Below are 15,073 nucleotides of genomic sequence, written 5' to 3'. Positions count from 1 at the left end.
CAGACTGATGAAACTGTTGTTTTGCCACGTCTTGCATGAGAACTGCTGTGACAGTTTCAAACACTGCAGTGTCTTCCCATAGTGACGAATCATTTCACAATTAATTACTAAACAATGATCCCAAAAACCACTAACATAATAACTAACATTCCAATCCACCTTTGCTCCCATAACGGCCTTACTCCAACGGTAGGCCTTTCCCAAGCCACAGTTAAAATGGGAGTTTGGCTTGATATTATTGGGCCTTGTGGTGTCTGACACATGTGGACGTCCATGGCTGTGTCTATATACAGCCACAGACAACTCATGTCTAGAGACTCATATGGGATCCAGAGGTCCAGCTATGGTATAGCAGGGCTTCTGGGGGCAGGAAGGCCCACAGCCTGAGCCGGAAACCAGAAATGACAAGAGGCGGAGTGACGCCTTTTCTTTAGTTTGGTTAAGGAGATATTTAAACAAATAAATCTTATTTGGGTGAGTGCATGCACACAATGAGATTTTAAGTAGATTGCAACAGATTTACACGGTTTTTCAAGATTTTGAAATCTTTACAAACACTTTATTCTAGTTTACTACTGCAGGCTGAGTTTTTGTTTGCCAATTACACGGTTACAGATCCAAATTTCCAGCAACATGATTAGTCTACACAAACATGAAGAGAAAGACAGTGAAAGGCCCGGTTCACCAGATGGGGCGCTCACCTCACCATCAGACTTTAGGTTTTAATCTCAAATCTGAATTGTCTGACTATCTCAACCTGTGACCTAGGGTGTGTGGGACCATCATCACAGTTATCTTTATACTGTGTTCAGACAGGCTGGTAGGAAAACCGCAACACGTCACTAGTTCTTCATTCTGCTTGGGTGTGTTCCCTTTATGGTTTCCAACTTCTCCTCCATACTTCTCTTTATTCATGGATTGATGTAAGGATTGTCAACAAAAGCATGGAGGCAGCAAGTCACACATGGCTTCTTTTGCACACACACACACACACACACACACACACACACACACACACACACACACACACACACACACACAGACACAGGGACAGACAGACAGACAGACAGACACATACACACACACACACACACACACACACACACACATACACACACACACACACACACACACACACACACACACACACACACACACACACACACACACACACATAAACACATAAATACAAGCACTTTACTTCCCTTGATATTCAATCAATCACAAGCATTCCAGTTTACTTCCCTTTTCCCCAATCTCTTTCCTCTTTAAACTCAACATCTTTGTAACATCCCACTTGACTTCCCACATGATCTTTCAAAAGTCTTTGCAGGATTACAGCGTTTCAAATCATGGGGGGGGGGGGGGGGGGGGTTGTGTTTTATTTATTTTTTGGTCCTGGTCTGATCCTGTATGTTGAGTGTCTCTTACTATTTTTTGTTTTGTTGCTGGCAAAATTGATCCATTCAGTTTTTCAAAAACAGCCAGACGAACTAAACCTCGTCCATTTTGTGGCTCGACAAGCTAGCAGAGCAGAAAAACCGTGAACAAATGTGAATCTAGACAGAACGCCCAGTGGATAATCATCCACCGCAGCACCTCGCCATCGGGACATTGGTCTAGTTCTCCTGGTCAGTGTGTGGAACAAGGTGTTCCTAGGTGAGTTAAACAAGAAGAGGTCAAGAGGGTTCAGGATTTCTGGCCGTGTTTGAAGCAACAGTCAGGTCAACAGATGGCATTATGGCTCACGGTCAGAGGACAGTACAGGAGGAAAAGGGAGGGACACACAGGAAAATAAGGAAATACAGCCATGTGTGTAACATTCTATTATACAAGGTTAAATAAGTTAACACATGAGAAACATACAGGAGATGGATATGAGGAGGGGAAAGGAAAAGGGGTGATGGTGATTCATGTGGTCATAAAGACACATGAACACATTTCTCTTAAATGTTTTCCGAAAAACTAAGTGAAACCTTTGCTCCAAAAGCTGTACAGAAAAGATACGAGGCAAAAATATAAAAATAATCTAGAGAAATTGTTGCCATGAGGATTTATTTTACGGATTAGAGTTAGCACAGATTGTGTCTAAACTCTTTGAAATGCAAACCCCTTATTTAGTATGCACATGTTGTGGTGAGAGCCAGACAGTGTGATTACGAATCATACATTCTTCATTCTCTTGGAGCGTTCCCCCTAATGATAGAGCATGCGCTGTGGGATTAGTTCCTTGATAAAGGTTGGGATGGGGAACAACCGTAGAAAATAATACATGTTGCATTAGGCAACGAAGAATTACTCCCTTGTGCTTCTGCTAAAGCGCCACACTTCAGGAGTGGCGTGTGATCTTTGCTGAGGTGGCAGAAGTGGTTGGAAACCTGCTTTCCAATGCTTTCCAGTCATCAAAGATGGCCAGCAAAACCTTTTGCTCAGTTAGAATAATTTCCAGTAGCATATAACTAATTTAACTTCCCTCTGCCTTATCTTCTCGCCCTACGTCTCTTGCTCTTCCTCTCTCGCATCTGCCTCTGTCTCATTCTCACGCCCTTGCTGCTGCTGTATCTCCTCACTCTCTATTCTTCTAAGGCAGTCTTTTTTGTGTCTCGAACTTCATTGTGGCTCCCTTGGGGATGGTTGCTTTTACTTTCCCCTCTCTTCTCCTCCCTCCCCTCCCCTCTCCCTCTCTCCCCTCTCCTCCTCCCTCCTCTCCCCCCCTCCCTCTCCCCTCCTCCTCCCTCCTCCCTCATCTCCTCCTCTCCTCCCCCCTCTCCTCCTCCATTGTCTCCTCCTCTGCTGTTGTGGCATGTGGTTCTGTGGACAGGGCCTCTTTACTGACAGGGGAGTTGGTCAGAAAAAGAAAAGATCAGACAGATAGAATAACCTTGTTTGTTGAAACCTCAAGGGGGAGGGAAGTGTTGCTGGTGGTTGGTGGAAAATACTCAACCAAAAAAGTTTAACTTTGTACGGCTTAGATCTCAGAAGAAGTCTCCAACTTGTAGTTTACACTGTTTATCTTTGCCCTCCAATGTGATTGAAGTCAAGTTGAATAGAAGGATATAGCCTGGATGTGAACTAAGTAGAAGTTGAGACGGTAAAAATATAACAGTGTCTAAAACTATAGCCTAGTTTCTGTCACTTAAATAATTCAAGTTTGTGGTGATTTAAGGTGGATGAGGGGGATTTTGGTGCGTTAAGGGAGCAATAATGTCAGCTTCATTAAACAAGAAAGGCTTGTGGAGGCCGCAGACAGATGGAAAGCTGTCTCTTCCAATTGGGTGGATGGCACCTCGCCTTTGGGGCTGAATAGCCCGGGTAGCTGGGGGCAGAGTGGGGCTCATGGTGGTGTGGGGTTTTGTATAGCCTTGAAAGTAGGTGTACAGCAGCGTTTAAGCCACCCGGTTGGTGGAAGGTGGATGTTTGTTCATCGGGGAACACAACGAAGTGAACGGGGTATGTTAGTCGACAGCTGTATGATAATGAGCTCCCGCGCGTCGCTGAGTACCGGCACGTGCCACACAGAAGGCGCGAGCTCGACAGAGAAAGCGTCCGCGTGCTGCGGGTGACAGGAGCACTCGGTGAAACTATGCACTCGCGCAGTGCAGAAGGATCTCTGCGGAATCTTCAGAAACTTTAAGGAACGTGGCGGTTCAATTATTTATTTGTTTTATGTCACGTTAGGCGATTTACTTTTTTATTTTAGTTTGCAAGTCAAACCAAATCATTTTTGTGGTCAATATGCTTCTGGATTCCGCGTTCGTGAAGATGAGGATGTTCGAAAGACTTCATTGTAAACTGGTGAGAATCATTGAAAATAATGGAAAGTCAAATGATGCGAGTTATTGATCTAGGTGTGTTACTGTGCAATATGCGGGTGTTACGTGAGCCGTGAATGGACCTTCAGTAGGCCTATCCCGGATCTAAACATTGCAACAACTATACATTTTCTCTCCGATTATCTTTTTGCCATGTAATAAAATAAATATGCCTAAAGTAAAAAGAAAAAAAACAGCATAACTTCGATCGATTTAAGAGATCGGTTCAGAGAAACGGCTTGGTCTGACTATGCTGGTTTGTTCCTGGTATGTTACGGTACAATGTTTACGTTACCGTGTTGATGTTGAGTCCAGACCTCGGGTCACCTGCTGTGTCGCGAGACGGGAGAGCGGCGGGGGAGCAGACCCGCTGTCATTGACCCTTTGGCCTATTTTTGCTTGTATTGTTATTTAACGTAGGCTACCCAATAACAGGTTTGGTCTCAATTGTATTTTGAGCAGTTTTGCACACATCGGTTAGATTGCGCTCTTCACAAAAATAATTACGACTGCTTTAATCATACGCTTTCTATAGTCGCCTATGTGTATAATCGTGTGTGTAAATGACGGGCGTTCAGTTATAAAACAATGCTCTCGAACCAGTTTTTGTAGCTTGTTTGTAAGGATATCTATAATGGTGAATTTCTACATTTCGTATTTCCAGTGCGCGCGCGCGTGTGTGTGTGTGTGTGTGTGTGTGTGTGTGTGTGTGTGTGTGTGTGTGTGTGTGTGTGTGTGTGTGCGCGTGCGCGTGCGTATTTGTGCGCGCACGTCTATGTTTGTGGTTGACCATATGGTAGACTACGGTCTTTCTCGAAAATGGGAGAGTGAAACATAAGCCTTAGCAGACAATTCAATCTAGGCCTTTTTGTATTTATTTTCCACTGGGCAGGTGGTGTTTGTCCATTCACTATCAATACCACATTCCATTTGAGCACAAAAGTGTTAAGGAAACAGACTCTTATATGCTCTCAGGTAGAGGTTTGAGGCATCATGCTGGGCTTGTAGTCATTAAGCAAATGGTCAGAAGGAGAACACAGGCGTAGAGCAGGGCTATTCAACCTCCTTAAGAAGTGGGCCAAAAAGGAAAACCACTGGTGGTTCTTGGGCCACACATACAAAAACGTATAATGTCAATTAATCGCTACAAGTAAATCGTACTTAAAGTAGTGTTAACTTAATATATATAGTACTGCTAAATGTACTTTTTCACTTCTAATTGCATCATTATAAAAAAATTTGACCTTACATATTTTGGACACGCAACCTCTTGCGGGCCAGAAAATAAATAAGAAGTGCCGTATTCGGCCCGCGGGCCACTAGTTGAATAGGCCTGGCGTAGAGGCTTGTTTGTGCTAAATACACTTTAGGTCAGGGGCCATGAACAATAGGCAATGACTGCTTACTATATGTATAGTACCTGTAAACTAAAAAGTTTTACAACAAATGTATTTTGATTGGACCAGCGTTAGAGGCTATGGAAGTAATAATGACATCACTTAGACTTATAAGTCCAAATTGAAATATGAACATGTCGTTTAAAAAAGGTTATTGGTAATATTGGTAAAAACAAATGGTACGTAGTCCTTGGTAAATGCATGATTGAATGTATATGTGTTTGGGTTAGGGTTATGTGACTCATTGTGTTGACAATTATACAACACTCAGTAAAGCTAGTTCTACGTTCCAAACTAAAGTGTGTGTGTGTGTGTGTGTGTGTGTGTGTGTGTCTCCCAGGACTTCTCCTACGATGACACTAAGGTGGAGTTCAACGTTGACGCTCCTAATGGCGTGGTCATGGAAGGGTACCTGTTCAAGAGGGCCAGCAATGCCTTCAAGACCTGGAACAGGTGAGACAGAGACAGGGTCACCATGAAGTGCCGTTCTAAAGACCGAAGGGACTCCAAACCCCTGCTCCATTGGATTTTAAATCACACTCATGGCTAGAATCATTTTTATTTTTTATTTTTTGATGCTGTAAGGAAACGGTAGAAGGTAAAAGCTCATACAACAACTGCCCAGACACAATAATTAATTAAATGCAGAAACAGAAAATAATTAAATTATGTTTTTCTCGGACCAATCACGTTTTAATTCCCGACAACGTAAAGCATTTCGATAGCGATAATTGTATTTCCGGAATAACTCTTTTAATAATCATCACTTCCTTATTCCAAGTCAATATTTCCCTCTTTTACTCAACTCTTTTCCTCCTTCCTTTTAAGGCGATGGTTTTCCATTCAAAACAGCCAACTGGTTTACCAAAAGAAACTCAAGGTATAGTTAGCTGCGTCAGCAGTTGGACCTGACTCACTACATTGCATTTCACTAACTACAGAACAGGGTTAACTCCTCTTGTGTTCAGGACTCTCTGACCGTTGTGGTGGAGGACCTGAGGTTATGTTCTGTCAAGCCAAGCGAGGACAACGAGCGGAGGTTCTGCTTTGAGGTGGTCTCACCTACAAAGTAAGTTCATAGTAGGGCCGATGTAGAGTACACAGGACTTCCCCGGTCCCCCCATACACTTTCCTGACACGCTTTGCAGATATACACTTTTAACACGTATATATTTTTGTATAGTTCAGCTTTATTTTTATGACTCTCCTGTTCCTTCAGCGCCACACACATGTCCTGTATCTTATAAATAACATATTTGTGTACATTGTTTGAATTATTTTGCTAACTGTTAGCTTGTACCATTTGAGACATGTAGCAGTGTTAGCGTGCTGGCAGTGATTGTGTTGTTATGGGTAATACATCGTTGGATCTTACACCCACGTCTAGGAGCTGTATGCTGCAGGCCGAGTCTGAGAAGCTGCGTCAGGCATGGATTCAGGCGGTGCAGGCTAGCATAGCCTCTGCATACAGAGAGATCACCGACAACTACTACATAGAGGTACACACACACAGACACACACAGTGAAGAAGTGTAACCTCCCATCTGTAATGAAGTGGTCAATGGCCCTGGAAAATACATTCAGATGGAATGGGTTGAGACTAGAGCTGTCAAGCGATTAAAATATTTAATCGTGATTAATCGCATTAATGTCATAGTTAACTCACATTAATCGCGATTAATCGCAAATTCGTTTTCTATGCTAAATATCCCTTGATTTCTTTGTCCCATTAATTCTTCTCGTTTTAATTCTCTTATCAACATGGTGAAGTGCATCGGCTTGCCTTGTGCAAATGATTTTTTATTGATAACAACATTGGCATATACTGATCAAAACAGGAAGATACAAAAAAAGAGCCTATAGTGCAATCAAAATCTAAGCAGTCGTTTAGACTGCTTTGAACAAATGTCATTTGAACATAGCAGTCAGGCTACTGCTTCTTTGTTTTGAGCCAAAGAATGTATTTTTTTATTTTATTATTTTTTTTTTTAATAAAAGATTTGCGTTAATCGCGCAATAAAAAAATTGACGCAGTTAAAATTGGTTTGCGTTAACCCCGTTAATAACGCGTTTAACTGACAGCTCTAGTTGAGACCTTTTATTGTTGAGTCGTAATTGATTTTGGAGAAAGTAACTGATTTAAAAGATGCTGTATGTAAGATTTGAGTGTTTTACTGAAATACTAAACAGCCCCAAAACAAATTGCATTTCATGCACCTGTTATTGAAAGGCAAGATGAACTCTCAGACCCAACCAGGGAAGATATACCCTGATATATCAGAAACAACTCGTTAGTTATCTGAACACAACAATGGCACTTTCAGAAGCAGGCTCAGTCAACGTGAAATGAGACTGTAATAATAGCCCTTAAATATGACCTACAGCAGTTTGAATTGGGGGTGTAATGAAGGTTACTCTATTGAGTGAACATATCTTCTGTGTAAATGCAGTGGTGGACCCTCAGTGTGTCCTCTGAGTCTGACCCTCCCCTCCCCGTCCTGTGACAGCGCCTGGACCGCACCGCCTCGCCCTCCACCAGCAGCATCGACTCGGCCAGCGAGCCACGGGAGGGCCGGGGGGGGGAGCGGGCGGGGGACAGGGGGGTGCGGGGGGGAGGGGAGAGCCTCCTCCAGAGGGTCCAGAGCCTGCCCGGCAACGACCTGTGCTCGGACTGCAGCCAGACGGCCCCCTGCTGGGCCTCCATCAACCTGGGGGTGCTGCTGTGCATCGAGTGCTCCGGGATCCACCGGTGAGGCTGGGGAGCCCACCCTGTTGGGATGGGGTCATGGGTTCTGGTTCTGTGATGCTCTTGCATTATGGCATCGTATGGTGGGATCGTAAGATGGGATAAGATGGACTTTATTTATCCCAGAGAGGTTATTGTGTTCTGTGTTATATATTCAGTCGATAACCATCACTACGGGTGGCAGACGAGAGATATAAAGGGTCATGGCTGTTTCACTGCCACCATTTATATTGCATTCTGTGTCGCTGAGGTTGCCTCTGGGCATGAGAGAGAGAGAGAGAGAGAGAGAGAGAGAGAGAGAGAGAGAGAGAGAGAGAGAGAGAGGGTGAAACAGCAGATGTTGAGCCCAGGTTGGGATGGACAGGTGCACATTGTAACACAAACACACCTGCGGCAATTAGGATCCCAGCCATTGTGAAATGGCTGATGGTAATCTAGAGGTGAGCGAGAGGACAGCCCTCTGCTGGGGGTGGATGTAGTTTATATGTCACTTGGCCCAACTGGTGCTCCTCTTTGATAACCCTGTGGTGTAGGATGTGTTTACACCAGATGGCAGTTTGCACGGTTGTAAAGCGGCGCATTCTGTGGGAAAGAGCAACAGCAAGCTGATCTGGTATTAGATTGAGGAAGACACAGGCCCCCTGGTCTCTACGGACTGTATGTTGTGTCTCAATATCGGAAGGTGCATAAAAAATATGTCCAGTATGAAACTGTATATATATATTTTTATTACACGGCTCTTCTCAATGCCGTGGAACGTTCCGTTCACTTGTATAGGCCCTTCACAACTTCCGGCGGTGAATTATATTTGATAATTCACCGTTACTAAGCATGTAATGACCGCTGTCAAGGAAAGTGGATTTTTTGCCGTCTTTCGTATCAATCCGCAAGTAGTCTGGTAATTTTTCAACCCCAGCGTACTCGGTTGCTAAGCGACGTCAACGTCTTTGGCAGACTATTTTTCCGCTGATCAACACTACGAATGCTGGCAACGAATAAATTGTAAAAAGCCACACCGTGTGAAGTTATTTTTTCGTTTTGGCAAGTAGCCGTGTAATAAGCAGGATAATGTATAGAACGTCGCCGGTCATTATCGAAAATAAGCGAAGCAAGACACCTCTGCTTCACGTTGGTGTCCTGTTCGCCCTGTCGGGGCTTATTTTACAGATAATGACCGGCGTTCTACACATTATCCCTTACATATATACCTATAATATATTTCATCATATAAATGTTTTTGTATTAGATTATATAAATATCGTCATCCCTAATGTGTGCTGAACAAGGCTGTGGTGGTGCGTTGGAACCATCTCAAGAGCAAATAATGTCTGATGAATGGCTCATAGCCAAAGAGATCCTCCTGAAGAGGCTCTCACTGTGCCCTCTGTCCTGCAGGAGCCTGGGCGTCCACTGCTCCAAGGTGCGCTCCCTCACGCTGGACTCCTGGGAGCCAGAGCTACTCAAGGTCAGTCCGGCCCTCGCTGCTACCATGGCGCTCTCTTAAACTTTTGTCCAAATCGTTCCGAATCATTTTGTCATGGGTCACACATGTATGCTCACGTTCTTGTTTCCTCTCTCTGCCCATGTTCCACCATGTTCCCCGTGGCTCAACCTGCTCCCCTGCTGCAGTTGATGTGTGAGCTGGGCAACACTGTGATCAACCACATCTACGAGGGCACCTGCGAGGCTCTGGGCGCCAGGAAGCCAGGACCCACCAGTTCAAGGTCCGCCTCCTGAGCCTCGCCCACAGAGCGTAGCCAGAGTTGAAGTTGAAGTTCCAAGTTAGAATAACGCAAATAAAGAATAACGTTTTGCATACAGTGAAATTAAAAAGGGGGTCACCACTCTGTCCTTCATTGTGCAAATTACTGGAACCTGAATAAATAATAGATGATAGTAATTTAAAAACAGACATCCCTTAATGAGGTGATGCTATAAAAACAGTCCTTGTGGTGCAGAAAGTGCAAGAGTGCCAGTTATAGTCCCCCGGAGTTAGGCAGTATAACTGCCTGCAGAGAGAAGCTCCTCCTCAGTCTCTCAGTCCGAGCTTTAAGGCAGCGTAGGCGTCTGCCTGACTGCAGCAGGGTGAAGAGGCCAGCATCTGGGTGAGAGGCGTCCTGCCTGATTTTCCTGGCTCTTGCCCTCACCCTCTTGCTGTATGTATAAGAGAGTATGTATGTACATAGAGACACGTGGTGAGAACCATAGGCTCTCCTAAGGCCTTAGAATGGAACTGGTCATCGTTTAGAAATAAATAATTTAATACATTTGAAAAAACATAAATGATATAAGATGAATGATACAGATGTTGGAAATGTACATTACTGCAGGCCCGAGCTTTGGGCAACTGTCTCAGAATATTTGTGTTTGTAATTGCTAGTTTAAGTAATTTTTTTTTTATTATTTATATTCATTTCTATTTAGTTACGTAACCATTTTGCGTTATCGGGATCTGCTGTTACAACATAATTTCCACTCGGCGATGAATAAACTCCCATCATACCAATCTAATAATACAATATAATATACTATAATTATAATAATAACACTGCTCGGGACCCATCCTCTCGTCGTCAGGCAGGAGAAGGAGGCCTGGATCAAGGCCAAGTACGTGGAGCGGCGCTACCTGAAGAAGATGAGCGGCAGCGAGGCATTGGTGGAGGGGGAGAGGAAGTCCCGCCCCTGGACGGTGAAGAAGTGCCCGCAGCACCGCAGCTCCCTGCGCGCGCCCCACAAGGCCCGCAGGAAGTACCACCGCTACGACCCCAGCGGCCCGGCCCCCGCCAACCTCTCTGCAGGTGGGTGACCGGCTTAGTACACACATATATACACATACATACTTATGTATGTATGTACGTATGTATTTCTATATAATGGTTTAGAGCTTTACACCAGTAAAACATTACAGCTGGCCTTTGGTTTGAGTAGAAGTTGGCTCTGCAAACATTTAACGAAACTATTGGCATTACATAAACACTAATACTATGCGTTTATGTAGAAGTAAGATTAGAGAATATTGGGGATACCCACATCAATATGTGGCTCTACTTAAGGTGTGACAATATTCAAATAATACAATCAACAAGTCCATGATTTATGATTGATCTCGAGTTATTTTTATGCTGTACAATACATATTGAATGATGTTATATGATAATCTTAAAGGCACCCAGTGCAACTTTATGTAAACATTCAATGAAAAATAAACATTCAATTTCTAGTCTTTTTTACTCGTAGTAAGTTTCAATAACTCCATACCATTACATATCGACATTCAAGGAGCAAAGATGAGACGTCGTTGTGTGGTGAGAACTGATAGAAAATCGTAAACAACAACAATCGCCAGTGGGGAGAAGCCATATTTCCATTGATTGGAAGCCTGCTTTATTTATTGTAGGTTACAAAAAATAAAGAAAATGGCGGCATTGTTGTTGTTATCGATTTTGTATCAGTTCTCACCACACAACGACGTCTCATCTTTGCTGCTTAAATGACGGTATGTAATGGTATGGAGTTATTGAAACTTACTACGTGTAAAAAAGACTAGAAATTGAATGTTTATTTTTAAGCCTCGAAAGTTGCACTGGGTGCCTTTAAGTGTTGTACTAAGTTCAGTATTTACAGATCACTTAGACCCCCCCCCTGACCTTTGACCCTGTGTCCCCCAGCAGCAGCGGCGGCCGCGGCGGCCAAGTTCCGTCGGGACTCTCTGTTCTGTCCCGATGAGCTGGACTCCCTGTTCTCCTACTTCGACACCGGCTCTGGGCCTCGCAGTAAGCTCCCTTCGCCATATATGTACTGTTACATTGTGTTAGTCATTAAAATGATCCATCCAATACTTCTCCTGCAATTACATGAAAAAGAATTGTGTATGGTGAGAAGTGAAGCCAATCATTCAGGATTAATCAAACAGAGTAAGGTTAGACTCGTTAAGTTAATTGCAAAAAGTTCATTTCAGATTCCAATGGTCAGGATATCCCATCTTCACTCCAGGGCTTTTATCCCCAAAATTATTTGGATGAAATAGTCCTACTTCTCTTCAGTGAGCTTCAGTAGAATAATATCCACGTTGTGGTCTTTGAGTTGGTGGGTGACGTACATCAGCATTAGTAGGGAGGGACCCCCCTCATGGTTGTATGGTTGTCATGCATGTGTCAGCGCGCCTGTGTTGCAGAGATTAATGTGTCCGTGGTTTGGGCTTCCCTTGGCCCGGCAGGCCTGAGCAGCGACAGCGGCCTGGGAGGAAGCACTGACGGCAGCACTGACATCGTCTTCGGCGCCGTGGTGGACAGCGTCACGGAGGAGGGTGAGTTCGTGTGTGTATCGGTGTGTGTGTGTGTGTGTGTGTGTGTGAATATGAGATTTATAGCCGAAAGCACAGAGTGAGTTTTCAGTTCATATTTGTACTAAGTTCCCAGACCTGGGAATGTAGCAGGGCTGTATTCTTCCCCCTCGCTTCGTTTAGGACTCAAGTCTATTTTCGACACAGTATTTCGCGTTTTTCGCGACATGATGCGCTTTGGGCTTAATGATATTAATTTATATAATATGCAGTATGATATGTGTTCATGATAATGTATTGTTATTAATTAATTATTATAATTAAACAACTGTGTCATTACAATACCATGAGGGCACGCAATTCTTAGCATAAGGACCCTAACCCCTCACCCTGGCCGTGTTGAGGCCACACCCTCCCAGTGGAGATGGACAGGAGGAGGCTTCCCTTATGGTATCACAGCGTTTTATTATGCATGCTACAAACGCTAGTGTTCCTCTCATCTCTCTCTCTCCCTTGTTATCCCTGCCCACCCTCCTCTTCCTCCCCCCCTGCCCACCCTCCTCTTCCTCCTCCTCCTCCTCCTCCTCCCCTGCCCTGCCCGCCCTCCTCTTCCTCCCCCTCCCCTCCCCTTCCTCCTCCCCTCCCCTGCCCGCCCTCCTCTTCCTCCTCCTCCTTCTCCTCCTCCTCCCCTCCCCTGCCCACCCTCCTCCTCTTCCTCCTCCTCCTCCTCCCCTCCCTCCTCCTCCTCCCCTCCCTCCTCCTCCTCCTCCTCCCCTCCCCTCCCCACCCTCCTCCTCCTCTGCCCACCCTCCTCCTCCTCCTCCCCTCCCTCCTCCTCCTCCTCCTCCTCCTCCTCCTCCTCCTCCCCTCCCCTCCCCTCCCTCCTCCTCTTCCTCCTCCTCCTCCTCAACCCCTCCACCCCGCCCCCCTCCCCCCTCTCAGAGGAGGAGTCGGAGGAGTCGTCCAGCGGGGACGTGGAGATCGAGCAGGAGGTGGCCTCCGACCCAGAGGACCCCCGGGAGCTGCACCCCGGGGCCCTGCTCCACCGAGCCTCCCGCCTCCACAACCTGCCGCTCATGGCCGAGGCGCTGGCGCACGGCGCTGACCTGCACGCCCCCGGCGAGCAGGAGCACGGCAGGACGCCGCTCATCGAGGCCGTGGTGGGGGTGAGTGCCGGGGGGGGGGGTAAGGGGGGAGTAACAGGGCGAGGAAAAAGCAACATGCACTGAAGTCAGATGCATGTCATTAAGTAGCAGGAAGCCGACCACGCGCCGAAGCCCAGCAGGGCGCATTTCACGCCCCTAGCACCAACAGGAAGCAGCGCGCTGCAGCACCGTTGTGATATGTTTAGAAAGAAGTAGATCAACAAACTAAGTCGGTATAGCCTACCATAACGTCATAGCAGTTGTTTTATGACTACATACATGGCCCTGGTGCCCATGATAATCTGTTTGTGCTTACAATGATAGTCACATTAATTCATAGTTACTTTATGTAATGTCGGGCACTTTGTTTACGGTTTAGTCACTTTACACACTTTATTTACTTTCATTGCTTATTCTTTTTGCATTGTGGAATTGTTCATCTCGTGCATCAACAATCTCCATACATATAGGACCTTGTATCAAGCCGGGATGTACCGAACAGCTTTAAAAGAGCAGTTTTTCAGGGGCTAGGGAATAGAACATGAAGCCTTGTCGGGCGCAGTGCGCTGCGCGTCTAGTCGGCGCCGGTGTGGGCTAGTACGTCCAGAATAATGGGGCCGTTCTTTTGACGGCATTCTTTTTGCGAGACCCTAGAGAATTAGGAGACTTAACTATGAGGATGGTAAAATATTCCAATGAGAAGCTATTCGAGAGGATTGACTCTCCCTCTCTCTCTCTCTCTCTCTCTCTCTCTCTCTCTCTCTCTCTCTCTCTCTCTCCTCCTCTCTCTCTCTCTCTCTCTCTCTCTCTCTCTCTCTCTCTCTCTCTCTCTCTCTCTCTCTCTCTCTCTCTCTCTCTCTCCGCTCTCCCCCTCTCACCCCCTCCCCTCCCCCTCCCCCCCCCCCCCTCCCCCCCCCCCCCACCCCCCCCTCCCTCCCAGGGCTCTTTGATAGCGTGTGAGTTCCTGCTCCAGAACGGGGCTGACGTGAACCAGAGGGACATGCGGGGGCGGGGTCCGCTACACCACGCCACCAACCTGGGCCACACCGGGTACGTAACACCCTGTCTGACCCTGTGGTCTGCACCCTGGAGGTTCACCGTCTACCTCAGGATAAGGGACATGGACTTCATCTATTTAGGAAAGAATTCATTGTTGGATTAATTTACTTTGCGCATATTTCATGCAGAACATTTGTCGACAGGAAATCATTTAATTTCCAATAATGTCACAGGTGATAAGACGAAGGAGAAGATTAATTTGTTCCTATCTGAAGGTTGTTAATGGAGGAATCAATGAACGCCTCTCTTTTAGCACGTCCATGCACAACACTGGTGACAGTAATAGTAAATCTAGGCCTATTTACTGATCTACACACTGAAGTTTCCACTTATATTAAAAACATGTATTGGAGTCCTACATCCTACACAGTTGCATATGCATGTGAAAGTTGAATGCTGACTTCACTTGTTGACTGTGACCTCTCTATCTCTCCATCCCTTCATCTTACTCCACAATCCGTCTACTCCTCACAGGCAGGTGTGCTTGTTCCTGAAGAGAGGGGCATCGCAGTCAGAGGTGGACGAGCAAGGTCACGACCCTTTGAATATCGCTGTCCAGGCTGCCAACGCAGATATCGTCACCTTGTGAGTCCACCTCATACCCTTTATTTCAGAATCAGAATCAGAGTGAC

General features: G+C 45.7%; 1 protein-coding gene across 7 annotated transcripts in view; it reads left to right on the top strand.

Annotated features, from left to right (window-relative positions):
* The window catches only part of LOC132471264 (arf-GAP with coiled-coil, ANK repeat and PH domain-containing protein 3-like), a 55,395-nt gene that overhangs the window by 33,722 nt on the left and 6,600 nt on the right, over positions 1–15,073 (top strand). For 5 of the 7 annotated variants that reach the window (XM_060070431.1, XM_060070430.1, XM_060070429.1 and 2 more), the window contains 13 exons: positions 5,550–5,662; positions 6,038–6,089; positions 6,178–6,278; positions 6,597–6,708; positions 7,717–7,958; positions 9,351–9,420; positions 9,585–9,679; positions 10,533–10,753; positions 11,624–11,729; positions 12,164–12,261; positions 13,180–13,403; positions 14,323–14,432; positions 14,916–15,026. In XM_060070431.1, coding sequence (XP_059926414.1) covers positions 5,550–5,662; positions 6,038–6,089; positions 6,178–6,278; positions 6,597–6,708; positions 7,717–7,958; positions 9,351–9,420; positions 9,585–9,679; positions 10,533–10,753; positions 11,624–11,729; positions 12,164–12,261; positions 13,180–13,403; positions 14,323–14,432; positions 14,916–15,026 — 1,655 coding nt within the window. The remainder of the gene's footprint in view (positions 1–5,549; positions 5,663–6,037; positions 6,090–6,177; positions 6,279–6,596; positions 6,709–7,716; positions 7,959–9,350; positions 9,421–9,584; positions 9,680–10,532; positions 10,754–11,623; positions 11,730–12,163; positions 12,262–13,179; positions 13,404–14,322; positions 14,433–14,915; positions 15,027–15,073) is intronic. The other 2 variants (XM_060070433.1, XM_060070428.1) reach the window with 1 other exon arrangement.

This window comes from Gadus macrocephalus, chromosome 13 (assembly GCF_031168955.1).
Source record: "Gadus macrocephalus chromosome 13, ASM3116895v1".
NCBI classification, from domain to species: domain Eukaryota; kingdom Metazoa; phylum Chordata; class Actinopteri; order Gadiformes; family Gadidae; genus Gadus; species Gadus macrocephalus.
Note: the sequence above shows the minus strand (reverse complement) of the source record. Positions and strands in the feature narration are given on the sequence as shown.